Below are 15,939 nucleotides of genomic sequence, written 5' to 3' on the forward strand. Positions count from 1 at the left end.
AGTTTGTTTTGCTTGCAATTATTCCCTCCCTTGTGTTATCCTTTCTCTTAACACTTCCCCCTCTTAATCCTGACTTATTTTCCTAATACATTTTATGTATTTCTTTGAGTGTGTTGAACCCATCTTTGTCTATCTCAAGGAAGAGTAAAGTTCATCCCTGTCCCTTCTGTCGTGTTTGTATTTTTTGCATGCTCTAATCCCTCTCTTCTCCATCCCCTCATAGAATCAATCCATTCCCAGAACTTTCTCCCTCCTCCCCGACTTTAACTCCATCAATATCCTTTGAAGATACCCAGATTCTAAAGGAATACTTGTTTCTTCTTTTCCTTTTAAAGTGTTAACATGCAGCACCTTCTAATCATTCAAACAAATTTACCTTTCTTTGTTTTTCTTGACTATTAAGTTTGTATTTCAGAGTTTCTATTCAACTCTGGTCTTTTCATCATAAATGATGAATTTAATATTCCACTAAAGGCTCATTCACTGTCCCTCCCATCCCCATCCTGCAGGATAATAATAAACTTTGCTTTTAAAAAAATTCTTGATTTTAAAGCCTATTGAAGTATCATATTCCAAAATCTCCTCTTTTTTTAGATAGAAGCTGTCAGGTTTTGTACAATCCCGGCCATCATTCCCAAGTACTTAAACTATTTCATTCTACATGCTTGTAGTAGATTGTTGATGTGGGAATTCTGGATCTTTCTGTGTGATCTCTTTTTCTATACCCTTCTTCTCTCCCAACTTCCTTATGCTAGTTCAGGTTCTTTCTGACTTCTCACCTCTAATGATCTCTACTTCCTTAGTTTATTGTCTTTGATAATCTGGAATATGGAAAGATAGTCCTTGAGTTCCTTCACCTAATTTTCCAGGAGGGAAGGCAGACACTTGGCCTATAAATAACAAGTTACTTGACTGGGACAAAAATACAAATATTGGATACTCCATATAAATCACTGCAAAATTTCCCCCCTGTTCATACTGATTGATATTCTCAGCCTTGTTTTTTGAACCACTCATGGGTGTTTACAACTTCCTAAGCATTTTTGGAAGACCCTTACAATCTTTTGTTACCCTCATCAACCACTCACAGCCAACCTCTTCTCTTGTTTCATTCAATCTGTTTCATTTACCAATTGGTAGATCCATTTGTTTCACTTGACAATTTGCCTTACTAGATACCTTTTTCTTTTCTTTCTCTTTAGGTCTTTTCTCCTTAAGATCATTAATCATGCTCTTCTTCTTCAATTTTCTCATATTTGTCCAGCAGTAGAAACTGGACCTGATATTCTTCTCCTTCAAATTCTTCCAAGTTTCTTTTTGCTGTATTCAGTGACTGACTTCTAGTCCAAACTTCTCCAAATCACTTGCCTTCCTTATTCAACTCAAATCTTTTTTTCTATTTATTTTCTTCCACAGAAGATGGGACTAGATTTTACAGTTTACCTTTAATTCAGGATCTTATCACCTCGTCTATGTTTCAATAGTCTATTGAAATCGCCTCCTACTTGGTCTCCTTTGCTTCTAGACTCCCCCTGCCCCTTCTTTCATCCATTTTCCACCCAGCCCCCAAATTGATATTCCTAAATCACATGTCTGTCCATATACCTCTGCTACAATGATTCCCTGTTGCCTCTAGGATAAAATCCAAACTTATCTTGACATTTAAAATCCTTTCCAACCTGGCTCTCATCTATCTTTGAAGACTTATTCAATAGTATTTTTCTTCTTACTCTGTTTACGACAAAGTGGTCTAGTAGACATTACCAGAAATTGACATGTCATCTCCCTTCTCCAGACTTTTGCCCATGCCTGGAATGTACTGTCCCTTACCTTTTTCTCTTCAGATCTCAGGCCTCATTCAAGCCTCAGGTCACATTGCTCATATGAGGCCTTTCCTGAGATCCCCAGTTGCTTGCTCTTTCCTGAAATTATTTTGTATATGCTTTTCTGTGTATATGTTGTGTTTCCCCAGAAGAATGTAAGCTCTTTGAGGACAAGGACTGTTTGGGATTTTGTTTTGGGATTTTGTTTTTGTCTTTGCTTCCCTAATGGCTAACACGGTGCCAGACACAAAAGAGAAGCTTAGTAGATGCCTGTTGAATTGAGATTCTGTGGAACTTCCCTGTTCAAAAGCCTTCCACGGCTCCCTATTGACTGTGGGACAGAAGATCAATTTCTTAGGCAGGATTTTAAGGCCTACTACTGTCTGGATTTTCAGACTTATTTCACATTCATTCTCTTTGCACACACAGCATCAAGTTGCAACCCCCCCCCCCCAACCCCAGCTTCCTGTTCTATCTCTTGGATCCATATATTTGCAAGAGCTTGGAATAACATCCCCCCTCACCTCTCACCTCTGCCTCTCAGAATCCTTCTCTTCTTTCTTAGTTGGTTACCACCTCTTTCTTGAAGCCTTCTTTGATTCCTCTCAGTTGTTCCTACTTTCTCTCTCTTCAAATGATCCTGCATTTCCTTCTGCTTATATGTTGTATCCCCTAATGGAACCAAAGTTCCTTAAAGTAGTGATTGGTTGTGTTTGTGAGGTAGAACCTCACACTTGTACATAGTAGGTATATCGAAAGTATTTGTTGGATTGAATGAAATTGTGATAGGCTTTGAAGTATGGGTGGGTTTTGAATGGGCAGAGGAGATCAAGGAGGAAATAGTAAGCAGAGAGAACTATGGGAAGGGTGGGTATGATAGGCTCTAATATTGGATGAATTAGATGAGGTTCGATCATAGAGGACCTTGGATGCCTTATTGAAGAACTAGAACTGTATCCTGGAGATAATGGGGAGCCATTGTCCTTCTTTCACCAAGGGAGTGAAATGATGAAAGTGGTATTTTAAACAAATTAGTCTGGCAGGGGTGTGCAGGATGAATTGGAAGGGGGAAAGTGACTGCAGGAGTGGAGACCAGCTAGGCTATGGCATTTGTCCAGGTGTGAAGTAATCAGGGCATGTCCTAGAGTTGTGGCAATAGGGATGGAGAGAGAGGGCTCAATTGGAGACACATTTTGAAGGAAAAATCAACAGAAGCAAAATGTGCTGTTGGCTTAAAGCCTTCCAGGAAGCGATCTTTCTTCCTTTGTAATAATGATGAAGAAATGCAGGTGGCCCCATTATATAATTGCTGGCTATGACTAGAATTGAAAACTTCAACAATTCTCCAGGAGCTTTGGCTACCGTGTCTGACGTTTGATTGGACAAAAGGAGAGTGAGAACCTACTGGAAGCTTAACATTTTGGATGTGTGAAAGGAGGTCATGACCCTGACTGTCCTCAAGGAGTTTGTAGTCTAACTAGGGAGATAAAACTTGAGACATAAAACTATTAGAGGTCAAGGAATTACAGATGAGAACAAGGTGCTATAATGTTTCTTATAAGTCTCAGGATCAGAGGGGATCCATGAGGTCATCTGGTCAACCTGTACTCAAGCCCAAGTCTCTAATTTCCTGGACAAATAATTATTTCAATCTTACTTAAGGACCTCTGATCGTCGTCCTACCTCCTGAGGCAGCTCTAATCATTATTAAGTTTTTCCTTCAAATTGAGTCAACATCTGCCTCCCAGCAATATCTGCTCTCTGGGCTAGAAGATGGAAAAGTCTTATTCCCTGAAATACTGGAAGTCACCTCTAATTCCCCCAGCCTTTCAGAGTCTTTGCTTTTCCACATTCTTTGAATCCAGTTTTGTATGTCTTAGTCTCCGGTCTTCTTGTCATTCTCCCCTTCCTCTGTTCATGCTCTAGTTTTTCAGCATCGTTCCTAAAATGTGCCCCACACAGAATGTGATGCTCCACGTGTGGTTTGCTCATACCACAATGTAGTACAGCTGTCACATTATCCATTCTGGATGACATGTGTCTCTTTTTTCATGTTTTAATATTTTCTTCACCCTAGTTAACATTAAAACATGTTTTATATTTGTTTTTAAAACTTTGAGTTCCAGATTCTCCCCCTTCTCCCCACTAAGAAGCCCCATGTGATGTTGTATAAAACATTTCCATAAAAGTTATGCTGTAAAAGAAAACATAGATCTCCCCCCCAAAAAAAACACCCTATAGAAAAAAATAATATACTTTAATCTGTATTTAGCCACAATCAGTTCTTTCTCTGGATATGAGTAGCACTTTTCATCATAAGTCTTTCAGAGTAGTCTTCGATCATTGCGTCGCTGAGAAAAGCAAAGTCATTCACAGCTGATCATCCTACACCATTGCTATTACATTGTACACAGTACATTTCACTTTGAGCTCGTAGAGGACTTTGCAGGTTTTTCTGAGAGCATCTTGCTCATCATTTCTTTTATATATTTCTCTTACTGAAGCCTGTGGAACTCTTTGGTCCTATCTCAAGCTGTTGATTCACGTTGCCTTTGTGTTCTTCTAAAATTCTGTAGAGCTATATCACAGGCATTGTTGTCTATCTATTTATTTTCCATTTTGGATTTTGCTTTTCTTTGAACTCCAGTGTAATATTTTATACTGATCTTTTTATATTTCATCTCACTAACTTCTCATTGTTTTAGCTTGCTGAGATGTCTTCTAACCAGTGTTTGAACTTTCCCCACTTCATATTATCTGTAGATTTGAGAAATATGTCATCTCTGTCCTATGTTAGTCTTAAAAACATTGAAAGGTCTTTGAATTCTACAGTTGGAACTTATCTCCTTAAAAAGAAAAGCAAGCTAGACATAATGAAGACTTACAATAGCATTCACATTTCTCTGTTCTCCTATGTATGTGGAAATGCCCTGGGGGGGTTGTTATATTGAATATAAAAATAAAAATTTAAAAATGTTGAAGGTCATAGGGCAGCTAGGGATGTTCCTCCAAGCTGGCATCAATTTATTAATGAGTACTCTTTGGATTTACTCATTCAGCCAGTTTTAAATCTTTATACTATCATCTAGCTCCCATTGCTCCATCTCTCCGCACTGAAATCTGTGTATTCTGACAATAAAATGTTTTTTCATCTATCAGTTATAGTAATCCTACTAAATGACAAAAGGAGTTAATTCTTTTTCACTAATTTTAGTGATTTTTAGTGATATTTATGCTGGCTTTTAATGTTCATCATTTCCCTTTCACAAAGGTATCCCTTTTAAAAAAAACCTTTTATCCCTTTTAAAAAAAAACTCCAGATTTATAGTTTGGGGGGCTTTACTTTTTTTTTCAAAAGTCCAGATCTCTTGTCCTGTGTTATATTTCCCAATGGCAACATTTTTTTTTCCTGAAATCTCTTACAGTATGTAGAGGGTCACAGTCAGTGGGGAAACTCTGGGTGAGATATAAGACCCTTCATCCTAGAGGGAAGCCGCTGACAATGTCTGGTTCGGCTCCCCCTCTCCCCTGAGTGCTCTCAGCCTTCCTGAGAAATCAGGGGGCGGTGACAACCTGTGTGTCATTGAAGCAGAGGGATACCAGGTGGCAAACTACGTACAATAGCAGGTTGTTCACGTGGTCCCACGTGAGCAGTGTTGTTTTTGTTACATTATAAAAAGGGGAAAGCCCTTGAAATGAACGGACTCCATTTTTCCATCATCCTCAAGAGTCCTGCCTCATCACTTCTCCACTAGGAAGGTATATTTGAATCACCCTGACTTGGGGGACAATAACAGTAGCTCAGCAGTCACTTTTGTTAATTCTTTTGGCACCCTGGGATGCAGGGCATCTAGACCCCTAGTGACTTGAACTAATGGAGGGTAGTTGGGTCCTCTCTTACAATCTCTTGAAGTTCAATACATCCCTTGAATCATTATCATTTTGGGTCTCAGATATGCTTTAACTTTTTCTGCTCTAGTTTTCTCAGTCCAGAAATCATTGTTCTTGGTAGAAAAAGCAGAAGTAGCATAAGAGTTGAGCACATCTATATTCTCTCCATATTCCTCTATCATACTTTCATGGGCTCAAGAAGCAAATCCCCCATCTCTTTTTTAATCATCTTCTTGTCCCTTCCAACATAATTTTTTTGCTGAAACAATTGAGGTTAAGTGACTTGCCTAGGTTCACACAGCTAGGAAATGTTAAGGCTAGCTGCCCCGCCTTTCCAACATATTTTTAAAAACCTTTTCTGTTGTTCTCCTTATATTCATTGACTTAGTTCATTTTGAGGAGAGTGAATGCTATTCTTTAGTTATCCATAGTAACAGATTTGAACGATGGCAAAGAGAGATAATCCCAAACTGTGTGTGACTGAACGATAATTTAATTTTAGAATGTATTTAATACCAAGCTCAGTGTCTTGCATATAGTAGCTGTTTAGTAAATGTTTGACTTGAATTCTAAAGTGAGCTGAATTGTATTTTCATCAGACTCAAATGCATTCATTTATCAAGTGTTTGCCATATACTGGATGCTGTGGGAGATTCTAAAGACAATATAAAGTTTAATGGTCTGTGGCGTTAACTATACTATAGTAGAGGAATAAGAAGTAAACACAAATAACTAATACACACTAGTATATGTTCAGTGTATTGGGGAATTGAAATCCAAAATTCTAGGTAAGCTTTCGAGTTGATAAAGAAAAGCTTCCAGGATGTGGTGGTATTGGAGATGGATTTTACATAATGAGTGAATTCGATGGGAAAAAAGGGGGAGGAAAGACGTTTTACACAGAGTAAAGCATGAAGATGGGTATGGCAGTAGAAGAGCAGAAGACATGTTTGGTAGGTGGCCACCAGTTCCATTTGGTTAGAATGAAAAATGGTAGAAAGTTTGGAGTAAATGAAAGAGGAAAAGGTATACAGGGAAGAGAAAAGAGCCTCAAACACAGCTCTGGCCAACACTCCTATGAAAGATTTGAGAGCCAATGAAGAAGAGTGTAAGAAGAGAATCTGGGGATTGTGGTATCTGAAGCCAAGGGAAGAGATTGTCTACAGGATAGTAAGAGAAAGTAGCGTTAGGTGATTCAGAGAGATCTAAAAGGATGAAAACTGATGCAAGACTGATAGATTGGGCTGTGTTATTAGCAAGTATTTGGTGATTTGGGGGAGAGAAGTATTAGTACCTCAGAGAAGACAGAAGCCTGATGGCCAAAGGAGTTGAAGGAAAAGAAGGGTGGTATGAAGAAGAGAGAACAGGGAGGGTAATGAAGAAAAGATGAAGAGAGGCTAGGGAGTAGAGGCTTCAGGGTTCTATTTTTCCCAATTCCCTCCCCACCCCCAGCAAATTTATGAGTAAAGGAAAAGAGAAAGAGAAAAGAAGAAGCTTGAGAGGGTAGGAGGTCAAGAAAAAAAATTTTTTTAGGATTCTGGAAACATTTCCTGAACACGTATTGTTTAGGTGGCAGTCTAGGAGCTTGCCAGGGGCTAGACAAAAGCAGCGTGAAACACAGAATCTTCAGGTAGTCCACATATAAATGTTTGCACTTCTAAAGAGAACTGCCTCCACGGCTTAATAGAAAGGAAATAGGATTGCATTTCAGACAAATTTACATTGATGTCTGACTCCTTAATTGCATGTATTCCAATCTGGCACATCCTACATAGAACCTCTGACTCTGACAACTAGCATCTTTCTAAAATAGATAGGGATCAAGACGTGTTCTCCCACTATATATTTTTGCCTACTTGTTTGGGAGCCATCTCTCCAGAGGGGCAAGGCTCTGCAGGAATATATATGAGAGATTAGGGTAAGGAGGAAGTAGTATTAAAACAAAACAAAACAAAATCAGATCGAAGTGGCGGGGGGGGGGGGGGGGCTGGTAAGTAGGACAATATTGATGTTTTACTTTGGATGGTGGCACTTTTGCTCCTTGACTTCTGCTGAAATGCTAGCTGCCCCTGAGCCTCTTTAATATTATTTTGGTACCTCTCTGACTGGCTTCTCCTTCAGGCCCCAGGAAGCTCATTATTAGAATAACCTCATCATCCTTTAAGATCTTAAAAGCCTTTGTCCTCTCCCTCCTTAACACCCTCTGCCTCTCTGATTGGAGGGTAAGGCTGTGAACGCCATACTGTCATCTAAAGGGGGAGTTTAGCTCAGAGCAGCTCTTTATTTACCTACTTGACTCTACTTTGGGCCTTCTCCACCATGGCCCCATGTCAGACCTCCATCCTTCATTTTTTAGTTTCTTTCGTATCTTGTCTACTCTCATTCAATTTTAAGCTCTTTGAGGGCAGAGACTACCTTTCTTTTTCATATTTGTATCCCCAGCACTTAGCAGAGTGCTGGCACATAGTAGGTTATTAATAAATGTTTATTGACTATTAATCTCCTCTTTTGTTTTCTTTCTGTCACTTTGGAAGATGGAGGGTCATTGTGACTGGAAACTTTCTTTGCTTTTGAATTCTATCTCCAGGGAAGTATGGAATACAAAAATACCTTACTTTAATTGTGCAGATTTTAAAAGGACAAATTTTCTGAAGCCATTTTTGTTAGAAAAAATGGAAAAAGAACATTTTCTTTTCAAGTGTCCAGAAAGAGGCCACTTGGTTTGTCAACATCTGACATAAAGTTAGGATTTGTATTAATAATTTCACAAGAATAATTCTTTTATTGATTGCCCTATGCTCATCACTAGACGAGAGAAAAGAGAACATTGGCAGTATTCACACCTGGAATATTATATTTCCAGTTAGAGAAGCTTGATTTGATGGACAGTTGGGAGTGATCATGAGTTTTCAAATAAGGGAATGACAGGGTTTTTAAGAAGATTACTTTGGCAATAATGTACAGGATGGATTGGCAGCAGGAAAACCTGTTAGGAAATTATTGCAGTAATACAGGCAGAAATTGATGAGGGCCTGACAAGGGAAATAGAAAGAAAAAAGATGAATTCAGGAGGTATAAAGGAAGAACCAATGTGACATGATAAGTGATTGGACACAAATACAAGAAGATAGACAACTCTTACTGAGGTTGAAAGACTGGGGAATTAGGAAGATGGTGACATTGAAAGAAATTGAAAATTTGCATAAAGTATCTGATTTTGAGATGGGGTTAGTTGTGGGAAGGATTATTTGAGACATATTGAGTTCATCCAAGTGTGGATGCCCTGTAGTCATCTGCGTTAACAAATCAGGACTGAAACTAGAGATCTTTCTTTTCCCTTTTTAAAAAATATATTTTTTGGCACAGTGGATAGAATATCTGGAGTCTGGCTGACCTGAGTTCATATTTGACCTGAGATTCTTGACACTTACAAGCTATGTAACCCTGATTGTCTTGTCAAGAAAATTTTAATTTCCAAATTTTTTCCTTCCCTCCCTCCAGACTTCCAACCCATTGGGAAGGCAAGCGAGGCTAGTTGTCAGAGCCAGGGGTTCTACATAGGCTGTGCCAGATGGGAATACATGCACCATTATATATGTGAAGTCATGCAAAACACATTTCCCCATTAGTCATGTTGTAAAAGGGAGGGGGGAGAAAGCAAGAAAAATAAAGTGAAAAATATCTGCTTCAACTTACACTGAGAGTTAATCAGTTCTCTCTTTGGAGGTGGATAGTATTTTCCATATGAGTCCTTTGGAATGATCGAGGATTATTGTATCAATCAGAGTTGCTAAATCTTTTACAGTTGAAAATCCTTACAATATTGCTGTTACTGTGTACGATGTTCTCCACATTCTGCTTACTTCACTTTGCGTCAGTTCATGTAAGCCTTTCCAGGATTTTCTGAAACCATCCCCTTTGTCATTTTTTATAGCACAATAGTGTTCCATCATATTCATATACTACAGCTTGTTCAGTCATTCCTTGATTGATGGGCATCTCCTCAGTTTCTAATTCTTTGCGTCTCTTAAAAGAGCTGCTATAATATTTTTGAACATATTGGTCCCTTTCCTTTTTTAAAAATTTCTTTAGAATGCAGACCCAGTCCTGGCATTGCTGGGCCAAAGGGTATGTACAGTATTATATGGTCTTTTGGACAGAGCTCCATAATGGTTGTTCCACTTCACAGCTTCAACAACAGTACATTTGTGTCTATTTTTCCACATCTTCTTCAGCATTTGTCATTTTCCTTTCCTGTTGTCTCAGCCAATCTAATAAGTATGAGTTGTTTTAATTAGCATTTCTCTAATTATTAGTGATTTAGAGTATTTATTTTTGACCTGATAATTTTGATTTTTTTTAAACTTCCTGTTCATATCTTTTGTGTTATCTATCAATTGGAGAATGACTGTTATTTTTTAAAATAAATTTGTCTCAGTTCCCTATGTATTTGAGAAATGAGACATTTGTCAGAGAAGATTGCTGTATTTTTTTTTTCCATTTTTCTTTGAGGTTTTGTTTCCATGTCTTCTTCCGAGTTTGTGTCTTCAGCTTCCCTATCACCACAGCAACTTTTCTTAGGTTCATTTTTTGTTTTTTTTTGCTCATTTTTCCAGCTTGTTTTTTTTTTTTTTTTTTTTGATTTTGGATTTTATGTTAGAGTTGGACTCTTCTTAGCTCTGGGAGTGGGAGTGGGGAGAAGAATGACTGATCTGACTTCTGTCTTTTATGTTCTTCTCCTTTTTCACAGCTAGTTTTAGAGACCTGTAAGTTTTCAGTGCTTCCAAGCTAGAGTGATCAGAGAAAAGATTATAGCCACTGCTCTCCTGGTCTGTTTTGGACCTTACCCAAGTAGGGCCTTTGGCCCTCTGTTCCTATATGTACTTCTTTCCTTCCTGAAACTGCAACCCTGAACTAGTTAAGGGGCAGAGGAGTTGCCAAATGGTACCTAGTTTTATGTCTGGTGTCCCCCAGAGGTCCCTTGTAATTTCTTTCTGACTAGGTGTTTGATCTTTTTACTATCTCTGGCTGCTGAATGCTTCTGTTTCTGCCATCCTGCAACCTTCAAGGCCCAAGCTGATGTCATTCTGCTGCAAAATTTCCCTGGCCAGCCCGCACACCAGTGCTGCTCTTTTTCTGTCCTTCTAAGCCATCTTGGGCTTAAAAAAGGTCCCCCTCTGCCTGTTTGTTGGTTGCACCATTTAGAATTTTATTTGACATGCTTTTTAAACAGTTGTTTAGAAGAAAATGTTGGGGAGGTCTCAACAACAGTATTCCCTTTACTCCACCATTTTGACTCTGCACCTGTGTAAATAGAGATCTTGAAGGAATCAGCCTAGTGATTTGAGAGTGGGTAAGGTCTGCAAAGAACTGAGTGAAGAATTAAAAGAAGAGAAGGTAAGGACATGGGAGGTAGGAAGAATGAGGAGAGCCAATTAAAAGAAATGGAGAAGTGCTTGGAAAAGAAGGAAAATAAGAACAGGATGTTATAGAAGCCAAGCAAGAGAGATCATTTGAAGTAGGGAGTATGAGAGTTTAAAGAAGGAGATATTTATCATTGGGAATCAAATGCTACCAAAAAATCATGGAAGATGAGAATTGGAAAGAGGCCATTGTTTTAGGCACCATTAGTGAATTACATTTAGGCCGCCATAGAGGCTCTTCATGGAATCATGCCATTTCAGAGGTGAAAGGGACATCATCTAGGCCAACTCATCACTGAAGAAAAATCCTGCTCTTCTAACTCTAAGAAGTGATCAAGCACCCTTTGCTTGAAGACTTCCTAAGGCAAACCCCCTCCTTCCCAAAGTAGTCCATTTCCCTTTTGGTCTAATTGTTAAGACGTTTATTTTTGTTTTTTTCTTTTTGGTTTGTTTTTTTCCTAACAGCAAGCTTAAAAAAATTCTTTTTTTGTGCTGAGGCAATTGAGGTTAAGTGTCTTGCCCAGGGTCACATAGCTAGGAAGTGTTAAGTGTAAGCTTAAATTTTCATTTTTGTACCCCCTTCCCCATTGCTTCTAGTTGAATCTCTCTTACACGTGACAGCCTTTCAAATAATGGAGCCATTTCCTCTCTAGGCCAAACATGGCCGGTTCTTCATATGACAATGGATTTAAGACTTTTCTCCATACTGGTTGCTCTTCTCTAGGAATCTCCATCTCAACCTAGTCCTTAAAAAATGGTTCCCAGAAGAGAACCCAGTACTAAGGATGAAACCTGGCCATGGAAGAGGGCAAAGAGGATTTCATTTCCCTATTTTTGGAAGCTATGCCCCTCTTATTGCAGCATCCTTCTTCCATCAGTTACAGATTGAACTAGATGGCCTCTGAGTTCTCTTTCAACTGAAAGATTTTGTGATTAAAATTTATTGTGGTAATAGAGGCAAAAGCCAGATTATTGGAGACCAGGTGAATAGTGGGTAAGGCAATTGAAAACAATGACTTGGGGCTCTTTGTGCTTAGTTTTCCCAAATTGAAGTTGACCCTCTGACCTTGACATCATTAAGTCCCTGTCACCTCTAACTAGGTTAAATGGCACCTCTTGGCTCACGTTTCCTTTGCTCTTCTCCCCAGGATGTGGTACCAGAGGCTACCCCAGATATTCTGCAGCATTCAGCACCAGTTGAAGGGAGGAGTGAGGCACCAGGACCTAAAGCATCCTTGCTTCCAGAACAGACTTCCAGCAGCTCATCGATGGCAGCACACAGCCCTGGGGCCTCGGGACTGTGCCTGGCAGCAGCATGAGGATCATTTGGGTAGGAGCTGGCTGATAGCAGGACTGGAATTCAGAGATATATACTGAGGAGAAAGATTTTGATGCTATCTTGAGATACTTTCGAGATGTCTAGAGAATCTCTAGTACTTGAATCCTACTCCCACTCTACCCTATTAGAGATGATGACAGTAAAGATAGCATACTAGAAGGGGCCTGACTTATGGAGAAGACTCAAAAAATCATACTAGAAACTAGTTGTCAGTTTCTGACAGAGAGAGGGGAGACAGTGAAGGAGAAAGCCGAGCAGAGTGTTCCTGGCCAACACTGAGGACAGGGAAAGCTCTGACGAGATGTGGGGGGAGAGGATTGGAGGGAAAAGGGGGGACCTTAAAGAAAGAGAATTTTATTGTTTGTTACTCCTTTCTTGCTTCCTTCTATCCTCCCTCCCTCCCTTCCTTCCTAGCTTTTTTTGTGAGGTAATTGAAGTTTGGTGACTTGCTCAGAGTCACACAGCTAATAAGTGTTAAGTCTCTGAGGCTGGATTGAACTCGGATCCTCCTGAATCCAGAGCCAGTGCTCTAGCCACTGTGCCATCTAGCTTCCCCAAAAGAGAAAAATTTTGAGAGGTGGTTGGCATGGGTGTATCTATGGGCAATGAGTTTGGGCAACACTTAACAAATAGTCCGTTTTCACTACTAGAACATAAAACTTGTGGTAAGCGTAATAAGGCCTGAGTCTTGAAAGGAACATAGGAACCAAGATGTAGGGGTGAGAACCTGGGGGTGATGTGGTCGGACTTCTTTACAAAGATGATTTTAACAGTTTTTTTGAGGATGGTTGGAGAGGGGAGACAGTGACAGCAGGTAGACCATTCATCCATTCAGCAAGCATTTATGAGTCATCTACTATATATCAGGCACTATACTGGGCCTTAGGGGTTTTATGTTATATCCAACTCTTTGTTATTCCATTTAGGATTTTCTTGGCCAGTGGTTTGCCATTTATTTTCTTCTCCAGCTCATTTTACAGATGAGGAACTGAGGTAAACAGGGCTAAGTGATTTGCCAGTGTCACTCAGCTAGTTTGAGGCCAGATTTGAACTCGGGAAGAAGAGTTTTCAGAACTCTAGACCAGTGCTCCATCCACTGCAGCACCCCCTAGCTTCTTGGGCTAAAGGGAAAAAACAAAAGTCTGTCCTCAAGGAGCTTACATTTGACTTGTGGGATGGGGGAGAACAACATGAATATTAGTGCATTTAAGGGATATTTTGATGCAACAGAGAGGCCCTGGATTTGAAGTAAGAACTCTTGAGTTTGAATCCCAGCTCCATAACATCCCACCTGCATGATCTTGAGTAAGTCCCTTCTCCTTTCTCTTTATTGGTTTCCATGCCACCACATAAAGGGCTGCTATAAAAATTTTTATACATGTGGGTCCCTCTTCCTCCTTTAAGATCTCTTTGGGATCCAGGCACAGTAGTGGCACTGCTGGGTCAAAGGTATACATAGTTTGATAGCCCCTTGGGCATAGTTCCAGATTGCTCTCCCGAATGGCTGGATCCATTTACAATTCCACCAAAAATGTATTAGTGTCCCAGTTCTCCCCCATCCCCTGCAACATTCCTGTCATCTTAGCCAATCTGAAAGGTGTGTAATAGTACCTCAGAGTCAGACAACGTATTCTTGAGTTTAGCTGTCCCATGAAATCATCTGCTTCTAAGAAACATTTTCCTTTGCAAATAATGTACTAAAAGAGTCTGCCCTAGAGCAGTGTTTATGAAGTGTCCAGTTTAGTTCAAATATTCTGGTATCCTTAATTAGGATTAATTAATTGGTAATAATTAATTAGTTGGTAATAATGCCTGGACCGGGCCTTGTTCCTTAGTGGAGTTTTGGAGAGGTATTCCTTCTAGTAGATGCATTTAAGGTTCCAAGTCCCTTGTAAAGGTTCCCTAGGTTAATGTTGTTTAAACCTTCTAGCAATAAGACAGCATAATTTAATGTAATAACCTGACAAAATCTAATCACATTGCCTTTCCAATAATTAATTCATGTGATAAAAACAGGTCATGCCTTATGGCTTATGAAACTAACCTTATCAACAGCAGAGCTAGAAGAAGAACATTAAATTATAATGCCTAAAGTATATTCGACCATTCAGAGAATTTCAATCTTTACATACCACTTGCTTTTCCTGTCTTTATTTGACCCTTGTATTAGACAGACAGACAGACAGATAGATGGATGGATGGATAGATAGATAAATAGATGGATAGTTCTTAGGTCATAAAAATTCAACAAACTTAATTAAACAGAATCATAATTTCATACATTTCCTAAGGAAACAAATCTAATTAAACATACTCTATTTGTAAGTTATGTTACAGATTGAGAACTACATTTAGAGAGATTAACATGCCCTAGAGATAAATACAGAGTAGGAGTTAATAGAATCTCTTCACAAATAGTTAGTTAAATCACCTTGGGAAGCTCAAAATCCTTTTTGGCCTGGCTATTTGGTTAAAATTAAGATTGTCAAAGTCTTCTCTTAATATCGTCATTCCCATGAGCCAGGTTTAGCCAGGTGAAGTTAATATGAACAGAAAACAGGCTTTAGTGAATCAAAATGTTCCAGAAGAAATGGCATAATAAAAATTGATTAAAAAATGAAAAATGATCAACCTACTATGAAAGGAGGAAAGACTCTGTTGAGTCAAATTAGCATTTGTTCCTCAGGTCCAAAATTATCAATTCACCTATCGTAGATATAGCAAGGAAAATCCCTTTAGTTCAGTTTGACTTTAGGTAAAAGCAATAGATACCTTTTGGAACAGCCGATCGGGCAACAGTTTTACCCTATTCGCAGGATTTCATCATAGCCAGACCCAGAATTAAGCAGGTAGAAAATGTTTCTCTCAGTAGAGAATCTGAGTCAAGAAAATCCTGTCATCACCTTCTTAATTCCATCTTTTCAACTTTCCCAATCTTTAACATTTATCAAGAGCATTCCCAAAAGGGACTTAATCTAAGCAATATTTAGCATTTCCCTTGAATGATGGATTTAGGAATTAAAAAACACAATTATACCTAAATTCAAAACTTAGAGCAATTCAAATTCACATTTCCATCCCACATAGCAGACTTTCTACTGTTTATAATTAAGCAAAACAGTTTGCATGTTGTATAAACCGTTAGTAAACAATTAGTAACAACATTTACCGAGTATATAGAAAACATCTTAATGAAAGCATTCATTCATCATTTTACTTTGTCAGGTTAAACACATTCTGGTACAAAAATCAATTACGAAGAAATTGGGAAAATATTCACATTCTGGAAATTTATACATGAAATGAATAGACATCACATTCATACATCAATCAGACCATTCATTATACAAAGAACAAACAAGTCATTCCCTTGTGAGAATCCTGGGGAAAGGGCTCATTATCTCCTTCAAGACATAGGGATTTCCAAGTAAACCCCAAAGGAGCCTCATTTAGCTATTACAGG

General features: G+C 38.9%; 1 protein-coding gene across 1 annotated transcript in view; it reads left to right on the plus strand.

Moving 5' to 3' along the window:
- TMLHE (trimethyllysine hydroxylase, epsilon) overlaps positions 1 to 15,939 on the plus strand; it is a 102,968-nt gene that overhangs the window by 35,834 nt on the left and 51,195 nt on the right. Inside the window, exon 2 of the mRNA XM_051968158.1 lies at positions 12,286 to 12,467. Within this exon, the coding sequence (XP_051824118.1) occupies positions 12,287 to 12,467 (181 nt within the window). The 5' untranslated portion in view covers position 12,286. The remainder of the gene's footprint in view (positions 1 to 12,285; positions 12,468 to 15,939) is intronic.

The sequence above is a fragment of the Antechinus flavipes genome, chromosome X, assembly GCF_016432865.1.
Source record: "Antechinus flavipes isolate AdamAnt ecotype Samford, QLD, Australia chromosome X, AdamAnt_v2, whole genome shotgun sequence".
Taxonomy (NCBI): domain Eukaryota; kingdom Metazoa; phylum Chordata; class Mammalia; order Dasyuromorphia; family Dasyuridae; genus Antechinus; species Antechinus flavipes.